Source organism: Clarias gariepinus, chromosome 5 (genome assembly GCF_024256425.1).
Source record: "Clarias gariepinus isolate MV-2021 ecotype Netherlands chromosome 5, CGAR_prim_01v2, whole genome shotgun sequence".
NCBI lineage: Eukaryota > Metazoa > Chordata > Actinopteri > Siluriformes > Clariidae > Clarias > Clarias gariepinus.
In genome coordinates, this window is record NC_071104.1 from 26,973,631 (window position 1) to 26,991,691 (window position 18,061).

The following is an 18,061-nucleotide window of genomic DNA, read 5'->3' on the forward strand; positions in this document are numbered from 1 at the left end:
TTCATGTACCTAAGTGTATATCATATTGTTTTTGTGTGTACAGTGTATTTGCTTGTATGTAGAGAGGATAAGTCTTACTTAATATCTTTGTCCTTATTATTTGCTTAACAAAACAAATATAAATTGATGTATGCCAGTTTTGGCATTTTATTTGGAATTTCAACTTATTTCTACACATGTGAAAGCATTATTAGTATATGTAGGTGAGTTCTTTTTTAAGTAGAAATTCCAGATCATTTAAGATTTTAAGCTGTGACCTGCTAATAATGCAGCATTTTCAAAGCATTAATTCCTAAGCTATGTAGCAAATGCAAATATCAATTGCATGTTTGTAATTGCATTTCCTTTATAAATGGGTATAATTTGATATAATTCAAATTAAGTAGCAGAACAAATACTTACAGCCTTAGTAAGCATGATGAAAGGTTGGAACTATGTTACTATCATTTAAGGGGCTATATACTGTACAACACATTTCCTCTCATATAACCATTGTAAACTATCACTAGATACTTTTTAATTGCTGTAATAAGGCTTAGCATGGGCATTGTAGGAAGTCTTTAACAAGCACTGATTATGGTATAACCTTACTGATAAAATGTTTACTGTGGTCAGCAGAGGTAAGCTTTTAGTGACAGGATATTGGATTGGAGAATGGCTGACATTGGCTGTTGAGATGGATGTAAAAATATAAAAAAAAGAACAGCAATCTCTATCAGTTTACAACATGCGAATTTTGAAGTGGATGTAATTTCATAAAGCAACACTTTAGTCATGGTGCAATTCTTGAATTGTTGAGGAAAGGTTTTCTTATGTTTTGTTTTTAATACCTAGACTGGGTAGGATAAATGCATAATGGTCCAGAGGGTTTTTAATTATATAGTCAAAGCCTGGTTTGTAAATACTGCAGTTGGTTGTGGTGTGACACAGGACATTTGCGTGTGCTTTCCCAGCCTCGGCGTATGCGTGTCAACCTGGCAGAAAAACATGGCAGCAGCAGGATACAGCGGCACACCAGTACAGCACATGGCAGAGCCACAGCTAGCATGTAACTTGGTGGCATGTAGAATGCATAGGCTTTGGAGGAGAAGGCAAAATTCCAGCCGATCACCAGCGTGTGCATGACAGAGAGAGTCAAAGCAGCATAACCAAGTCCAGACTGAAAGAAAATAAGAAAAGATAAGATTTCAAGTACCTATCCTCTATATTTGTACTTTACTTTCTTAAAAGTGCTGTTGTCTGATTGCGTTAATCTCTAATTGTATATTATATAATTTTATAAGAATGATTGTTATATAGTTTGAAGTCTTTGCTTTTTTAGTCTACCAGTATAGGATTTGTATTTTCTACCTGAACAAAGGTGAACTCCCTCCATGTGAGGATGTTGCCTACTGAGGGAAGAGATGTGACAGACATCAGTGAGAGGATGCCCAGACCTAACACTCCAGTGGACACGTAGAGTTCAGTGCGCCATACCCTCTCTTCATCCCACGGCATCTCCACACCTAAGTTCACCTGAAGTACACACACAAAAAATAAAACAATAGGGCCCAATAGGGTTTATTGCTCTCATTTTACAGAAATTTGCCAATAAATACATTTAAATGAAAAAAAAAATTCATTTGAATAAACATGCTGGTTTATAGTTGCATACATGAAGCAAGTTACTTCCTGTTATCACATACATTATTTCAGCTGTAAATTTCATTCCCTCAGACGTTATTTAAATAAACAAAATCATGCAGCTTGTAATACAGAGAAACCAGGAAATGCAAAGTCGGCTGTCTTAGAGACTTTTGTACTGAAAAAAAGTCGTGATTGTTACAAAGTGCTGACACCTGGTACTCTTTAAATAAATATTAATGGGATGTTCTAAACCTATGCCTATAAAAGTACTAAATGGTAATTTCGGTTGTCACATTTTCATATTTATACTTTCACCTCACAAAAGGAAGACTAACAATAAAATAATTAATGCCTGAGAGGAGATGGGAATATAATATTATATAATAATGACTGATCAGGCCAATGGGACATTTACGCTGATCAGTCATTAATATAACATTAACACATTAACATTTATTATCAATTATTTACTTATAAACTGGTGAGAGGATCATGGGAACCCAAGCCTCAACCATGCCAGCACAGACCAAAGGCCAGTCTGTCTGATCTGATCCCAAAGACATAAAGCCAATGCAGCACAAATTGTAGAAAAAATGTCTGTGCCACCATGTTACCATGAGCAACAAAGATTGCAAGTGCTTTTAACCACTTAGTGCCAAAGGCTGCTGACCTGTCCTCCAAATTCTCTAGCCCAATATGATTGTTTATGATAATGTTATAATGGTAGTAGTGATCATGACCATGATTTTTGTTAAGTCATTATTTTTTTATTTATTTACTTATTTATTTGAATATATTTTAAATAGTATCCAAATATAAAAATCAGTACCTGTGAGTAAGCAGTGTTGACCAGCCTGCGTTGTGTGATGGCACGGAGTTGAAAGCAGAGGCAATACACTCCATGCAGAGCAGCACACAGGAAGCTCAGCAAGCCAAGCTGTTTCCTTCGCAACATCCAGGTATCTAACCAGCTGGGAAAACGCTGGTACTTGGTGCCTCTCCACAGCTGCAGCCATGCCGCAAACAGCCCTGGCAAGTACACCAGTGACAGGCTGACCAGCGCTACGCACGGCAAGCTTTCATTCAGTAGGGAAAGGACCAGGCGGTAAAAGGAGTTTTTTCCATGAACTAAGTATGGCAGAAGAATGTCACGGATAAATCCATAGCAGTAGAAAAATAAGAAGAGCAGAAAGGTGGCTAATACAGGGCCACGCCAGGATGGGAAGAGATGTAAGGGCTTTCTTTCAAGATCCTGTGCAAAACACAGACTGCCAACATCTACTGGGTAGAAGCCCATGCGCCGGGCGAGCTGGGCCACCTCATGTTTTGCTCCTGCACTGTCACTGCACAGCAGCACCTGTAGTAGAGTTAGGTCAGAGAATTTAAAGGGCATGAGAATAGACATATTATAGTTTTATTAGTCTGGCATTCAAAGCCTTTTTGACAAATAAGTATATTACATTATGATGTGATTTATTATAGGCACAATACCAATAATCTGCTGCTTTAAAAAGAAATAACCTGTTTTAATAACATTTACAAAATTTTATCTGTAGGTTAAATCACATGTTATAGCTGTATCTAACAAATCTTTAGTTAGGCTACATCTTAACTCATTTTAAATAGCTTATTTTTTACCTGAGTTTAAGTTGTCTTAAGTAGTCAAAATCTAAAAAAAAAAAAAAGGCTGCCTAGACATCTCTTTCATTGTAAAAAAAAAAAAAAATCCTCCATTCACCTTATAATCTTAGAACACATAACTTTTATTATGGTATAATTCATAAAACTTATAGACAGGAGATACAAGAGGTAGGCATGTCAAAGTAAAAAGGAAAGTGCATGAAGAGATGCACTCAGCATGCATAGTGCCCATAGTAAAAGGCCTCGGAATGCAGTGTTATGATTTGGGGTTGCTTCTGTTGGGCAGGTCTACACTCAGCAACTTTATGTAGCAATAAAATGAAGTCAGCCAATGTACTAAATGACCTGGTTATTCCATCTATGCATTTTTCTTTCCTGATGGCACAGGCATGAGGAATCATTTACACTTGAGTTGGCCATTACATTGCACTCCGTAATTAAAGAAGAATGGTACTGAATGAAATATTTGATCAAGTGATTTATTATCAGTATTTTTTTTATTAAAGATATTTTATTCTTAAGTGTTCCATCCACAGAAACAGAACCAGTTACGCTATTTTTTGATATGACATCAATACTTCTTATATAGACACTTCAGAGTCACAACATATCATATTGTTGTTTTATAACATCTCAAAGTATTTCAATACTATTTGCCATTAGCATGTGATTATCTTAACCTAAAACTACTAAAATATTATTGAGTGTCTCATTTTAAGGATCGCATGTCTTAAACAACACTGACCTGTCGGCTGCCATCATGCGCACCAGTCTGTAGAGCCCAGGCAGAAATTGTGTTAAAGCCTTTAACGACCACACTGTCTGGGAACATCTCAGCAAGCTGCTCTGCATTAGATTGCCTCTTGCTGTTCATCGCTACAGCATTACTCACATCCACAAGAATCTTTCCAGCCAGTGCACTCCTGAGGCCCAGCAGGGATGGATAGTGCTCAGGGAACAAGGCCATAAAGACCAGCCTGTTGGCTTTTGCTACTGCTGCCTCCTGACTGCTCAGCTCCACTGCATCCACAAAGAGACCAGGAGAGATGCGCTTGACACAACGACTCCCCACCACCACACCAAACCCACATGCTACCAGACGCATAGCCAAGGACCGCGAGAGGTCACCAGATCCCAGAATGGCCACAGTGGAAGAAGTAGTCATATGTGCAGCATCAATTGTGTCCTTTTCATCCATAGGTAAGGGGGCATCCATCTCATAGGCCATAGCTACTCTACCTATGTATGAGAAAATGCTATAGAAGTAAATACATACAACATTTTGCTGCATTTTGACTGGTAACTAAAATCTTTTTCTGTTACTGAAAGAAATGTCACATAAAAGTATAATACCATACCACAGTAAATGCTTTCAATTTATCAGGTATATTCTTATATATATCGGGTCCTCAAAGCTTAGGATAGTTAAGAATTTTGGTGGCTATACATTTGAATATATTCAAAGTTTTAAGGTTTCCCCCAGAAGGAAAAAGATTTAGATTTACACAAATTAGCTTCTAAAAAAACTATATTCACCATAAAACATATATATTCGCTTACTATCAGCAAAAACTTGAGTTTGCATGCAAAATAGATATTGAAATAAAATTCCATGATCAGGTAGAAAAATGTAAATCTGCTAGTGAGAACATACTGTCAGAAAAATAAATGACTAACTCTTTTTGGTTGTTGTTTTTGCTTGGGTGTTACAATCAGGTATGTATCTTCTATACCTTTCCTATGTACCTTTTACGTGGGAAGGTGCATGTAGGTTAACTTTAATTAAATTTTAAGAGTAATCCTTTTAAGGTACATCAGTGGTCCTGATAGAAAGTTACTTTAATCATTTAAAAAGTGACACTATTTACAGTTCAGTGTTAAATGAACCTATTGAAGGTAAAAAAACAAACTGGAGAATATAGATCAGTGCATTCATAAAATAAAGAAAGACAGATCTGTATCTTCTGTCATTCATAAATATAAAAACATCAATCTCATTTCATAAATTGAATAGAAATATAAAAGAAGTTCTGCATTCTTTTACTCACTTGGGTGTTGACCAGCTCCCACTGTGTCTCTGCCCTCTGTACCACATGTATATATGTGTGTGTGTGTGTGTGTGTGTGTGTGTGTGTGAGAGAGAGAGAGAGAGAGAGAGAGAGAGAGAGAGAGAAAATGGACGTGAGTGTACTGTTACCCAAGTTCCGCTACATTGCCCATCTGTGCATTCATGACATTAATCAGCTAAACGGCCTTTATCAGATTTTTGCAGGCTCAGCAAGTAAAACAAAACTTCTGTCAAAACTTAAATGAAGGGTTTGTTTGGAAACATTTATAAATTGTCACAAATCATAATTTGTTTTATGCACCTCTGGAAATATCAAACAAATTAGTGAGTGGTTGTTTGGATTATGTAAAAATAACTCATCTGATTTAAGGTTCAGTATGTGGCATGTATAAAGAATTACATACAGTGGACAGTTTGCTTGTAGGAATAATGGCATTTATCTGTTTTTGCAAATGGCCCAAAAGTAAATATAACTTTTATAGAATGATGTATTGCTGAATAAAGTGTTATGGGGAGAGTGGGTGTTAACATTTGTGACAGAATTTTTGTTTTTTAAACTCTTATGAAATATTTTAACGCTTTGACTCATTAGTTACATTTTTCAGTTAATAAGTCACACTTAAGGAACAAAATGTTTATGTTATTATTAGAAATCCCCAGCAGAAGTTGTCCAAAGATAGACAACCAGTAAACCAGTGACAGGGTCATGTGTGCCTATGTAAATGTTACTTTGACATGTTCTACCTACTTAAACAATGTTGCAGGCCAACTACACCGCTCCATTGAAGTGAGTTTCTTTCAATAGGATAATGTGCCCTGACATACAGTAAAAGAATTGTTCAAAAATGGTCTAAGAAACATGACAAAGAGTTGTTATTAAAGGTGTCACATGCACTTATGGAATGCAATTTCAATTTATGCAAACCCCACTTCACAATGTCATAAAATGTGGTCATGATGTGAATATCATTAATGATCAGTACTGTAAATTTGCAATTAGTTCTACAGTTTTTTGGCCATGTTTGTGAAAAGTAAAAAAATATAGATTTATATCTAGTTTGATCTCATAGGGCAGGAGGTAGCTCAGTGGTTAAGGTTTTGTACTTATGTTCGGAAGGTTCCAGGTTTAAACCTCATCACCACTAAGTTGCTAATATTAGGCCATTAAACAAGGCCCTTAACCCTCAACTGCTCATAGGTAAAAATGAGATTAAAAAAGGTAAGTCGCTCTAGATAAGTGCGTCTGACAAATGTAAATGTAATTAAAAGGTTAAAAATGTAATTGTGCTTGCTCTGTCTCTGTTCTTCTTCTAGCCAATAAAACAGACCTGGCCCTCTTCAAGATGAGTAACTATGAAAAGTTCAAGGACAATCCCCAGACCGTGTGGTAAGACACAGGAAAATGACATTTGTGAGGGAATCCTGGTGTGTTTTATTTAGAAGAAGCAATGCAACATTCTGAATAGCAGAGGTTTTATAAGTTGGGGGAAAAAAACACAGCAGCCTTCATTTTAGATGGATACACAGCAGTGTTTATTTTAGACAAATAAATAAGACAGATAATAATTTGAGGTTTCATAAGTTGGACAAATTTAATAAAGGACATATGACAAATGCATTAACGTTATTTAACAGTATAAAAATAAATAGATTACATGCATCAAAATGTGTCAATTTGTAGTACCAGCTGTTTTATTTTAATTACTTATCTGTGAGTAGTGCATGTGATTAAAATTGTGTTAATTTAATAAATCTCATTAAAATTATATTTCGTCTGTTTTACCATAGTAGGAACAATCACTCCAAAAATCTCCCATACCGAAGTGTATATCATGTAAAGGGGACAAATCTCATGTAGCCATTAAAGCTCAGAGCATGTCATCCATAATTTGTTTTGTTATTTTTTTATTCATTTATAATAATATATATCGCTCTGGCTTGAGTAGTGTAGAATGTAATATTGCTTTTTTTTTCAGCACAAGTAAGGCAATATGATGAACTGAATTTTAGTTCATATTAACCAATATATTAAAAAAAATATAAAACTGGGTCACATACAGTAGGCAATAAAATAGCAAATATATAAATGATCTTGTGTTTTATGGTTGTGTCTATGATTAAAAAATTATAAAAACATAATGTGCTTATTTTGAGAGTTCTACATTTTTGTGATATTGTTCCCATATTCTGGTAATGATTAAAGTAATGATAACTTTTGTTCAACCTGACATATTCAAAAAACCAAATACACAATTTGAAGTTTGAAGCCTCCCCATTAACACACACCAGCAAGTATTCAATATAAGCATATATATATATATGCTTGGGCTTTAATATCTTGGTCCTTAATTATGCCAGATTCAAATCGACTTTTTCATTTCTTCACACGTGAAAGCATGATTAGTATATGTAGGCAAGTTGTTTAAGATAACTATGTACCTCAATATAAGTGAAAATGCCAGACCATCAACTATTTAAAACCGTGACCATCAAATTCCAATACTAGTTAAAAAATGCATATATCAAGCTTGTGTTTTTAATTGAATTTTCCTTATGAAATGGTGTAATTTGATAATAGATCAATATAATTTAGTGGCAGAATGAGTACTTACAGCCTATGTAAGCATGACTACAGGTTGGAACTGTGCTAGTTTAAGGGGCTATATACAAGACATTTCCTCTCATATAACCATCGTTAACTATCACTAGATACTTTTTAATTGCTGTAATAAGGCTTAGCATGGACATTGTAGGAAGTCATTAACAAGCACTGATTATGGTATAACTTTACTGATAAAATGTTTCCTGTGGGTCAGCAGAGGTAAGCTTTTAGTGACAGGATATTGGATTGAAAAATGGCTGACATTGACTGTTGATGTGGATGTAAAGATATAACAAATAACAGCAATCTCTATTAGTTTACAACGTGTCAATTTCCAAGGAAATATAATTTCATAAAGCAATACTTGTGGCAGTGAAATTCCTGAATTGTTGAGGAAGTTTTAAATGCCTTTACTAGGCAAGATTAATGCATGAATGTCTGGAGGGTTTTTGTCTGCTTGTTTGTTAATTATACGGTCATAACCTGGTATGGAAATAGTGTACCTTACACAAATGATTGCTTGTGGTTGTACTGGCATATCGCACAAATGCTGGTTCAAAGCTCAATAATAGGTTGTAAAGGTTTGTAATGCAAGTGTGCTTGGTCTCTAAAATCATGAAAAAAAGGCCATTGCAGGTTCTTCTCTTCCCCATTAACTGTTATAAACAGGTGGAAAAAAGTAATACCACTATCTGGTTGCAGTTTGAAAATGTCCATGGTGATATCCATGGAAGTGCCAGTTAAACATCTGGATCTGTCCTGTTTATCCGCACTCGGTTGTTGTGTGACACAGGACATTTGCGCATGCTTTCCCAGCCTCTGCGTATGCGTGCCAACCTGGCAGAGAAACATGGCAGCAGCAGGATACAGCGGCACACCAGGACGGCACATGGCAGAGCCACAGCTAACATGTAACTTGGTGGCATGTAGAATGCATAGGCCTTGGAGGAGAAGGCAAAGTTCCAGCCGATCACCAGCGTGTGCATGAGAGAGAGAGTCAAAGCAGCATAACCAAGTCCAGACTGGTAAAAGAAAATAAGAACAGATAAGAGGTCTTTAAAGTCTTGAAGTACCAGTGTTTGCTACTTACAAGGATTTGTATTTCCTACCTGAATAAAGGTGAACTCCCTCCATGTGAGGATGTTGCCCACTGAGGGAAGAGATGTGATGGCCAACAGGGAGAGAATGCCTAGGCCTAACACTCCACTGGACAAATAGAGGTCAGTTCGCCATACCTTCTGTTCATCCCATGGCATCTCCACACCTGAGTTCACCTGAGAAATGCACACAAAAACATCAAACAGCATGGCTCATTTTGGTTTATTCTTACCATTTTATGGGAATTTGCTAATGAATAGATTTTTTTTTTAAAGCAATAAATGAATGAACATCATTTTGTTTTAATATTTTATAGTTGTATTTATGAGGTAACTTTTTAATCACATACATCATTACAACTGTAATTGTCATTTCATTCGGCAAAGAAAATTCTTATCGTGATACTGAGAAAGTACAAGAAAACTACAAATATACCTATAAAAGTACTAATAGATGTTTTTAGTTTTTAGTCCAATTCTCATTTTTGTCTATTATATATCAGCACCTACCTCTACTATACACCAAAAACTGGCCTTACTTTCCCAGGACCCAGTCTATTAGAGGCTTTGTGATTAATGAAAGGCAGGTAATGTAAACAAAAATAATAAGCCACAGTATATTCAGTATAAACATTAAAAATTGTTGCCCTTTAGATCTAAAGATTATTGTGAGGTAATTGCTTTATCTGTTTTTTTTTTAAACTTTCTTTAAGATGTACAGTAAGTACTTGTCTGAAAAGAGATGCATCAGGCCAGTGGAAAATCTACATTGACCAGCCATAGCATTGACTATGATTATCAATTATATATCAGTAAACTGGTGACAGAATGATGGCCATTATAGAAAGGTGCCTGTACACCCTGTGCACCACAGCCTGCCAGGGCCTGTTCACAGGGGCCAGCAGGCAAAGTGCCCAGGGCTGGCCTGGCCTCCAAATTCCCCAGACTGCAATCTGATTGATCACCAATAGGATGTTCCGGACAAACAAGTCCAATTTATAGAGCCCTCACTCTTCAACACACAAAATCCAAAGGATCCGCTGCCAATGTCATGGAGCCAGGCACTACAGTACACCCCCAGAGATCATGACGAATCATGCCCGATGGGGCCAGAGCCACTAAGTAGCACAAAGAGAATCCAAAACCTAGGTGGCTATATTGGTTAATGGCAATATATTGAACATGACCATGATCATATTTAAGAAAGTTAAAGCTATTTTTTAAGAAGATCCAAATATAAAAATCAGTACCTGTGAGTAAGCAGTGTTGATTAGCCTGCGTTGTGTGATGGTACGGAGTTGAAAGCAGAGGCAATACACTCCATGCAGAGCAGCACACATAAAGCTCAGCAGGCCAAGCTGTTTCCTCCATAAAAGCCAGGTATCTAACCAGCAGGGAAAACGCTGGTACTTGGTGCCTCTCCACAGCTGCAGCCATGCCGCAAACAGCCCTGGCAAGTACACCAGTGACAGGCTGACCAGCGCTACGCACGGCAAGCTTTCATTCACTAGATCAAAGACTAGGCGGTAAAAGGAGTTTTGTCCATGAGCTAAGTATGGCAAAAGAATGTCACGGATAAATCCATAGCAATAAAAGAATAAGAAAAGCAGGAAGGTGGCTAATACAGGGCCACGCCAGGAGGGGAAGAGGTATAAGGGCTTTTTTTCGAGATTCTGTGCAAAACACAGACTGCCAACATCTACTGGGTAGAAGCCCATGCACCGGGCGAGCTGGGCCACCTCATGTTTTGCTTCTGCACTGTCACTGCACAGCAGCACCTAGAGTAGAGTTAGGTCAAAAGTCAGAGAATTTATAGGACATAAGAATAGTTTTACTATTGATAGCATGCAAAGGCTTTTTGGACAATAACACAATGTACTACAATAAATTGCATCAGATCTTAAGTAACATCTTAACTCATTTAAACTAGCTTATCCTGTACCTGAGTTTGTTCTTGAGTTGTCTAAAGTAGCCAAACATCTAAATATCTCAAATAATGCTGAGGTGTCAACTTTGAAGAAGTAATGCAGGCAGCAAAAACATAAAATTTTATTGTGATTAGAGATGATGAAGTTGCATCGTGACAAACAGTTATAATCAGTTATAATCACAGCTATGTTTAATAGTGAAAGTCAAATAATTTCTTCATTCAAAATTTGATGAGAACTCACACAATTAAGACAAACAGCTGTGTGGCCACAAGAAAACCACTTGTTAGTGAAAATAATCAGAAAAAAAGGCTTTACTTTGCAAGGGATCATAAAGGTTGGACTTTGGAGCAATGCAAAAAGTTCATACAGTCCAATGAGTCCAGAATGACCCTATTCCAGTAGGCATGTCAGAGGCGGTAAGAAGGGAAGCTCATAAAGCTATGCGCACATCATGCATAGTGACTTATGTATATGAGAATGAAAGTGGTGTTAAGTTCTGGGGTTGCTTCAGTTTGACAGGCCGGGGCTTAGCAACCTTATGTAGCAATACAATGATGTTAGCTCACTACCAGAATGTACTGAATGACCAGGTTAGCCAATCTATTTATTTCTTTTTCATATGGCACAGGCCTATTTCAAGATTTAAATTGTGCAAGAGAATACTTTTCACATATGCACTGTCCATCACATTGTTAAAAGAAATATTTGACTGTGTGACCTTTTTTAATTAGAGCCATCACAGATTTTTTATTTTTAAATGTTCCATCCAAAGAAACTAAACTGGTTACATTAATAAAGAATAATACATTGGTAGTTGTTATGTAGATACTACAGAATCAAAGCATTTCTACTTGTTTTTTTACTGTTGTACGAGAGGTAACAAAAAGTTTTGGATTTGTGCATAACAGAACTGGTTGCTTTTTCCATATGTTCTTGCTCAGATGCCTTAAGACCTGGTGGTAGAATTTTCTATGGGAGGTCTGACCCCAGTGGACAAACTCATACAAATTCTTAATCTTAATGCAGTTAATGTTGAAAAGATGATAAGCATGTACTTGGTCGAATTTCACATTCTGTCTTTTTCCTAACTTGCTGTTGGCAATGCACATTGTCAGATTAGCACCAGTTGTACAGCTCCCAATGTATGCAGCAAGATGTCTTTTGGGATACTGACTTATGAAGGTCAGTGCTCTCTGTGACTGTGTGTGCAGCCTTGTGCTGCCATCTGTTGGTGTGTTACAAAACTAGTCCCAAAACTTTTTGATACCGCCTCCTATTATAACATCCTTAAATATTTCAATACTGACTGCCATTGTTATGTCATTAAAATTTTAAATTGTAATATTTCTCTAATTTTAGGGATCGCATGTCTTAAACATCTCTGACCTGTCGGCTGCCATCATGCGCACCAGTCTGTAGAGTCCAGGCAGAAATTGTGTTAAAGCCTTTAACGACCACACTGTCTGGGAACATCTCAGCAAGCTGCTCTGCATTAGATGGCCCCTTGCTGTTCATCGCCACAGCATTACTCACATCCACGAGAATCTTTCCAGCCAGTGCACTTCTGAGGCCCAGCAGGGATGGATAGTATTCAGGGAACAAGGCCATGAAGACCAGCCTCTTGGATTTTGCTACTGCTGCCTCCTGACTGTTCAGCTCCACTGCATCCACAAAGAGACCAGGAGAGATGCGCTTGATACAACGACTCCCCACCACCACACCAAACCCACATGCTACCAGACGCATAGCCAAGGACCGCGAGAAGTCACCAGATCCCAGAATGGCCACAGTGGAAGGACTAGTCATATGCACATTATCATTTGTGTCCTCTTCATCCAAGATAAGAGGGGCTGCCATCTCATTCGACATAACTACTGTACCTGTGTATGAAATACAAGCAGAATTTCCTGCATTTAAACTGGTAGGTAAAATATTTTTCTGTTACTGAAAGACGTGTTCCATAAAAATATAATACCATGCCACAGTAAATGCTATCAGCTACTGAAATTCTTAGACACTCTTAGGCATATGGGAGTCCTCTAAGCTCTGGATAGTTAAGAATTTTGTTGGATATACCTTTGAATATATATATATAAGTTTTACGATTTCTCCCAGAAAAACTAAGGTTCTAGATTAAAAAAAAAATTTGGTACTAAATAAACGGGCTTCACCATTGAGCATATACTGTAGCTCACTAGTAGCAAAAGCATGAGCTTGCATATAAAATGGATATTAAAATAGAAATCTATGATCATGTACAAAAATGTACAATTGCTCTTGAGAACTGACTCTCAGAAAATTTATATAATAAACTAGCTGCTGGGGTTAAGGGTGAATCTTCTGTAAAGGTGCATGTACAGTATGTTACATTTAATTATATTTTAGCATTATGCCTTCAAGATACATACAGTAAGTGCCCCCTAGTGTCAGTGACTTTATTAATTTAGAAATTAATGACACTATGTTCACTGTTCACAGTAAAACAAAAGTATTAAAGGCACAAATGACCTAACACTGTGTCTAACTTTGATCCTTTTTTCATGAATTTACATATTTTTGTCAACACAACAGAATGACCAGAACCTCACAACATTTTCTTAGACAGAATTTGAATAATTAAATAAAATCCTATATGGTAAAGTGTCATTTCTCATGTAACATGAGAATAGAATTCAATGCACTTGTCAAGCATGTACAATTGTTTAAAGACAGATCTGGATGCAGAAATTGCAACATGGTATTCATTAACATGAAGAAAGTTCATCTGATTTACTAGATTGAGTAGAATTAGAAGTTATGCATTCTTTCACTCACTTGTGTCCTGAGCAGCTCCCCAGCGTGTCTCTGCCCTCTGTACTCTGTGTGTGTGTGTGTGTGAGAGTGAGAGAGAGAGAGAGAGAGAGAGTGAGAGAAAATGGGTGTGTGCATACTATATAACCCAAGTTCCACCCCATTGCCCATCTGTGCATGTGTGATATAAAACAAGCTAAACAGCCTTTATCAGATAACATCAGGCTCAGCAAGTAAAACAAAACTTCTGGCAAAATGAAGGGTTAAGTTGCAAAACAGATACATTAGTTTATGTAAATTGTCACCAAATCATACTTCTTTTATTGTGGACCTTAGGAAATCAAGTTTTGTGAATTAAGTATTTTGATTAATAAAAGAAAAAAAATATCTGATGTATTTCTGACCATGCTGTTATGTAGAGAGTGGAGTCAATGTTTACATTTGTGACCATTTTATTACCTCTTATGAAAGATTCTAACGCTTTGACCCAATAGTTACATTAGTCAGTTAAGTAGTCATACTACAGGAATAACATTTTTATTTTATCCCCAAATATCAAATCAAAGATGGACAACCAGTGAACCAGTCACAGGGTCATGGGCGCCCAAGGCATTTTATGCCTTTATGTAAATGTTACTTTAACATGTCCTACCTAAATAATGTTGCCAAATGCACCCCTTCAAGGCTGTGGTTTTGGCTATGATATGCCCTAAAATATTGTTTAAGAATGGGAAGTAAAAATGACAAAGAGGTGTTCATGTGCACTTATGCACTTATGTGTGGTGGCCAAACAATTTCAATCCATGGATACCTCACTTTATAACTTGCAGGATATACATGATCCGCTAATGTCTTGGCCCCAGATAATACAGCAATCCTTCCATGCCTTGATGGGTCATAGCTGTTTTGGTGGCAAAGAAAATGTTTTTAATAATTTTTAAATAAACTGCAATAGAACAAATAGTACTACACTAGTGCAGTATACAACCACAAAAGTTGTGTGTTAACTAGTTGGAAATAAAAGGTTTGGTACACATCAATGTCCAAACCAGTCTGAGAAATCTATAAAAAAAAATCAATAAATAGCCTACAAATGTTGAATATTCACAAAAGTAATTAGTTATATTACTACTACTACTACACTCTATTTATACCTTACAGCATGGCGGACCATGGTCCAGATCCGGACCGAGTGACTATTCTATTTTGATAAAGGAGAATAATGAATTGACGAGGAATCTACTGTTTCTCCCTCAAGGTGGGTTTGGTTTTATGTGTCACTCAACAGAGCCACTTAGCGTAGTTTACTGTATGGACAGTGTGCAGAAGAAACAGAAACACTCTTGCAAAACAGCATGTCTTACTCCAAGAAAAAGAAAGTAGATTATGAAAACTGAACGTCCAAAGCTGAATGGACAGATCAGTGTATGTTTATCTTCCTGTGGGAAGTTTAAAACTAGTTCGTCTTATATGTTCACAAAACTTGGTGCTATAAAAAGCAGTAATGTGAGTTACTATGACATATACAGTAACATCATTAGAGCAAACATTTACAAATCAATGCAAGGTGAGGGCTGAGCTCCAAACAACCAGAGTCCTTTCACATTAATGTACTGCACAGGAAATGAAGATTTACTGGTTAGAAATTGTTGTTTGAATTTCACACAAACACAAGAAACTATACACGGTTAAAAGTATCCTAACATTGTTACTGAACTTTGACAATAAATATTATTGAAACGCTATGGAAATTTAAATTGGTTATTTTTCATATACTTACAATGACTGCATATATAGAGATCTGAATCCTAATGCAAATATGAAATTCGGAAATTCGGTTTTGACCGGACATTCTTATATTTTAACTCAGTACTCCGGTACGCCTTAAAGCGTTTTATTTTATTTTTTCTCAGGGAAATTGACCCGTGTGGCGTTCCATATGAGCGGTACTGGAGGAGAAGAAGAAGGAGGAGACTGTAGGGGAGCGGATGGAATGCGAAGGGCGATGGACATGAGGAGTCCATGTAAACACTTGTTATGCGACGAGACGGCTGGAGACAGCGCCGGTTCAGCAGTAGCAGGGCCTGAGCACAGGGCAGGGTGTGTGTCCGTTATGGCACTGCTAGTGCTTGGTGTTGGAGGGCTGCTCTCCGTTCTGGCAGCAGGACCACTGCACGCACAATGCTCAGTCACGTGGTAGGTACGAGCTCATAACCTGCTAACCTGCTGCACAACAAGCTACTGAAACCATCTGCTCGTCAACCAACAGGAAGAAATAGAAACTACTACTACTATGACTTCTGACTATTATTATTATTATTATTAATATTGTTATATTATTATTGTTTTATTATTATTATTATTATTATTATTATTATTATTATATGTACATGGACTCCAAGAACAGGGATAATATATTAAAATAAATTATACTATGTATGTACGTGAAGCTTTGTTCTTGTGAGCTATGTAAACTCATATGTGCCATTATATTATCTGTTCATTAATAAATAAATATGTAATGTCATGTGATCCTGATATTCACAGGAGTGTAGACATTCCATGCTTTGATGCCTCCTCCCTTCTGGTCAACCAGATAAAAGAGTGGACAACAGAGAGCTGCCCCCCAAAAAGCCAAAAATGTCTGTTTTCTGTAAGTATTTATTCAAGATAGAGCGAGTGAGAGAGAGAGAGAGAGAGAGACTCATCAGGTTGTAGCCAAGTCAAGTGTGTTTAAACTTAATTCACTCGACTAATAACATATTCCATATTTTCGTGGTAGCTGGTGTCTGTAATCGGTGATGATATCATAGCCATTCGCACCACTCCTGTAATGAGGCTCATCGATGACATCATATTCAACTTCAGCAGCACAAGCACTGACAGCTGTAAGATTCAGGTGTGTATATGCAACAGAAGTAATTCTGTATTATCCTTAATTCAGCAGAAATAATTATGTCTGTAAAATACTCTTCAGGGTTACTCTACATCGCGTAGCTGGTACACCATATTAGATTCAGGAAGCAACTACCTGAACATGTACAGTCTCATGAGAGGTAAGTTACAACTTTATGTATTTGGCTTCTCCCCCTGTCATTTCACCATGCAAATATAATCTTAATGCTAAATTAAACTCTACAAAGCATGCTTGAAAGTAAACAGGAAACTATGATCAGTGTTTTTAACTCAATTTTAATATTCAATTGTAATATTCATAATAAGTTATTTGATCAAATGGAGAAACCAACAGGGAATACATACCAACACACAAAGTGACCGTGTCTAGCTCTTTGCTGAAAGCAATGTAATTATGAAATGTTGGTGATGCTTTACTACTGTAGCACTTTATCATCAGACCTTGTGGTACAGAATAGTGAATTATGAAATTCTGAATTATATCCCCAAAATGTATTGTTTTCGTTGGCAGGTGAATCATACTGTAAATCAAGTACTTGTGCTACATTTGGTTATATCTTTTTTGTCAGGTATCAATAATGCCAAAAAGAACATAACCCTCAAAAGTACTATATTCCACACTATATATATTCCACACAGTATTCCATTTAAGATACTACCACAAAGAAGGTTTGACTCATATTTCTGTGTTTGGATATGATCATTGCAGGCCAACAAACTCTGTTTTAGTCTTATAAGAAGCACTGTGTAACACCCAAACATCAGTTTCATAAAGATTAATTTATTTATTTTCAGCAACTGAATTTATTTAATTTATTTTATCCTGGTCAGGATTGCAAAAACTCCATGGCCTATTCTGAAAATAGTGGATGGCAGGCATGCTTCTTGGATGGTGTGCTAGAGAAACTTGCACAGACAAGACATGTAATAGAAAAACCTGTACAGGTACTTGACCAGGGTATAAATAGTTCTAAATTAGTATTTGTAATTGTATTGTACTGTACAGATAAGTTTTATTAGAGAGGTGTGATGAAACTTTTATTGTGAAATGCCTGTGTTACTGGATATGTCCCAGTCAATGATGTTGCTCTCCCACAGACAAAAAAAATGTATAAAGTGTTCTTGTTTTTGTGTTTTTTTTCTCTATCTTTTTAAAGGGAGCGGTCTATCCTCATCACCAAGCTTCACCGAATCCACTAGTGACCGCTTATGCACACAATACACCTCCACAAGACTTAAACTGGACTTATAAATGTCACTCTTTCTCATGCTAGACCCAATAATGCCCTTTCATTGTGTTTAGTTACCTACGGAAGACTTGAGAAGCGAAATCTCTCAAGTTCTACAGTCCCAGCTTATGGATCATTGATATCGGCTAAGATTTATCTTG

General features: G+C 36.8%; 2 protein-coding genes across 2 annotated transcripts; both read right to left on the reverse strand.

Annotated features, from left to right (window-relative positions):
- Positions 1 to 76: 76 nt before the first annotated feature.
- Positions 77 to 5,324, reverse strand: steap3 (STEAP family member 3, metalloreductase). The gene is made up of 5 exons (XM_053496498.1): positions 5,316 to 5,324; positions 4,013 to 4,506; positions 2,456 to 2,983; positions 1,351 to 1,515; positions 77 to 1,159 (listed from the first exon to the last, which is right to left on the reverse strand). Exons 2-5 carry the CDS (start codon positions 4,493 to 4,495, stop codon positions 884 to 886), a joined length of 1,452 nt encoding a protein of 483 aa, XP_053352473.1. The 5' UTR covers positions 4,496 to 4,506; positions 5,316 to 5,324; the 3' UTR covers positions 77 to 883.
- Positions 5,325 to 7,439: 2,115 nt separating this feature from the next.
- LOC128524622 (metalloreductase STEAP3-like) lies at positions 7,440 to 13,836 on the reverse strand. Its single transcript, XM_053497280.1, has 5 exons — positions 13,780 to 13,836; positions 12,352 to 12,845; positions 10,285 to 10,812; positions 9,047 to 9,211; positions 7,440 to 8,959 (listed from the first exon to the last, which is right to left on the reverse strand). Exons 2-5 carry the CDS (start codon positions 12,832 to 12,834, stop codon positions 8,678 to 8,680), a joined length of 1,458 nt encoding a protein of 485 aa, XP_053353255.1. The 5' UTR covers positions 12,835 to 12,845; positions 13,780 to 13,836; the 3' UTR covers positions 7,440 to 8,677.
- Positions 13,837 to 18,061: the final 4,225 nt, after the last annotated feature.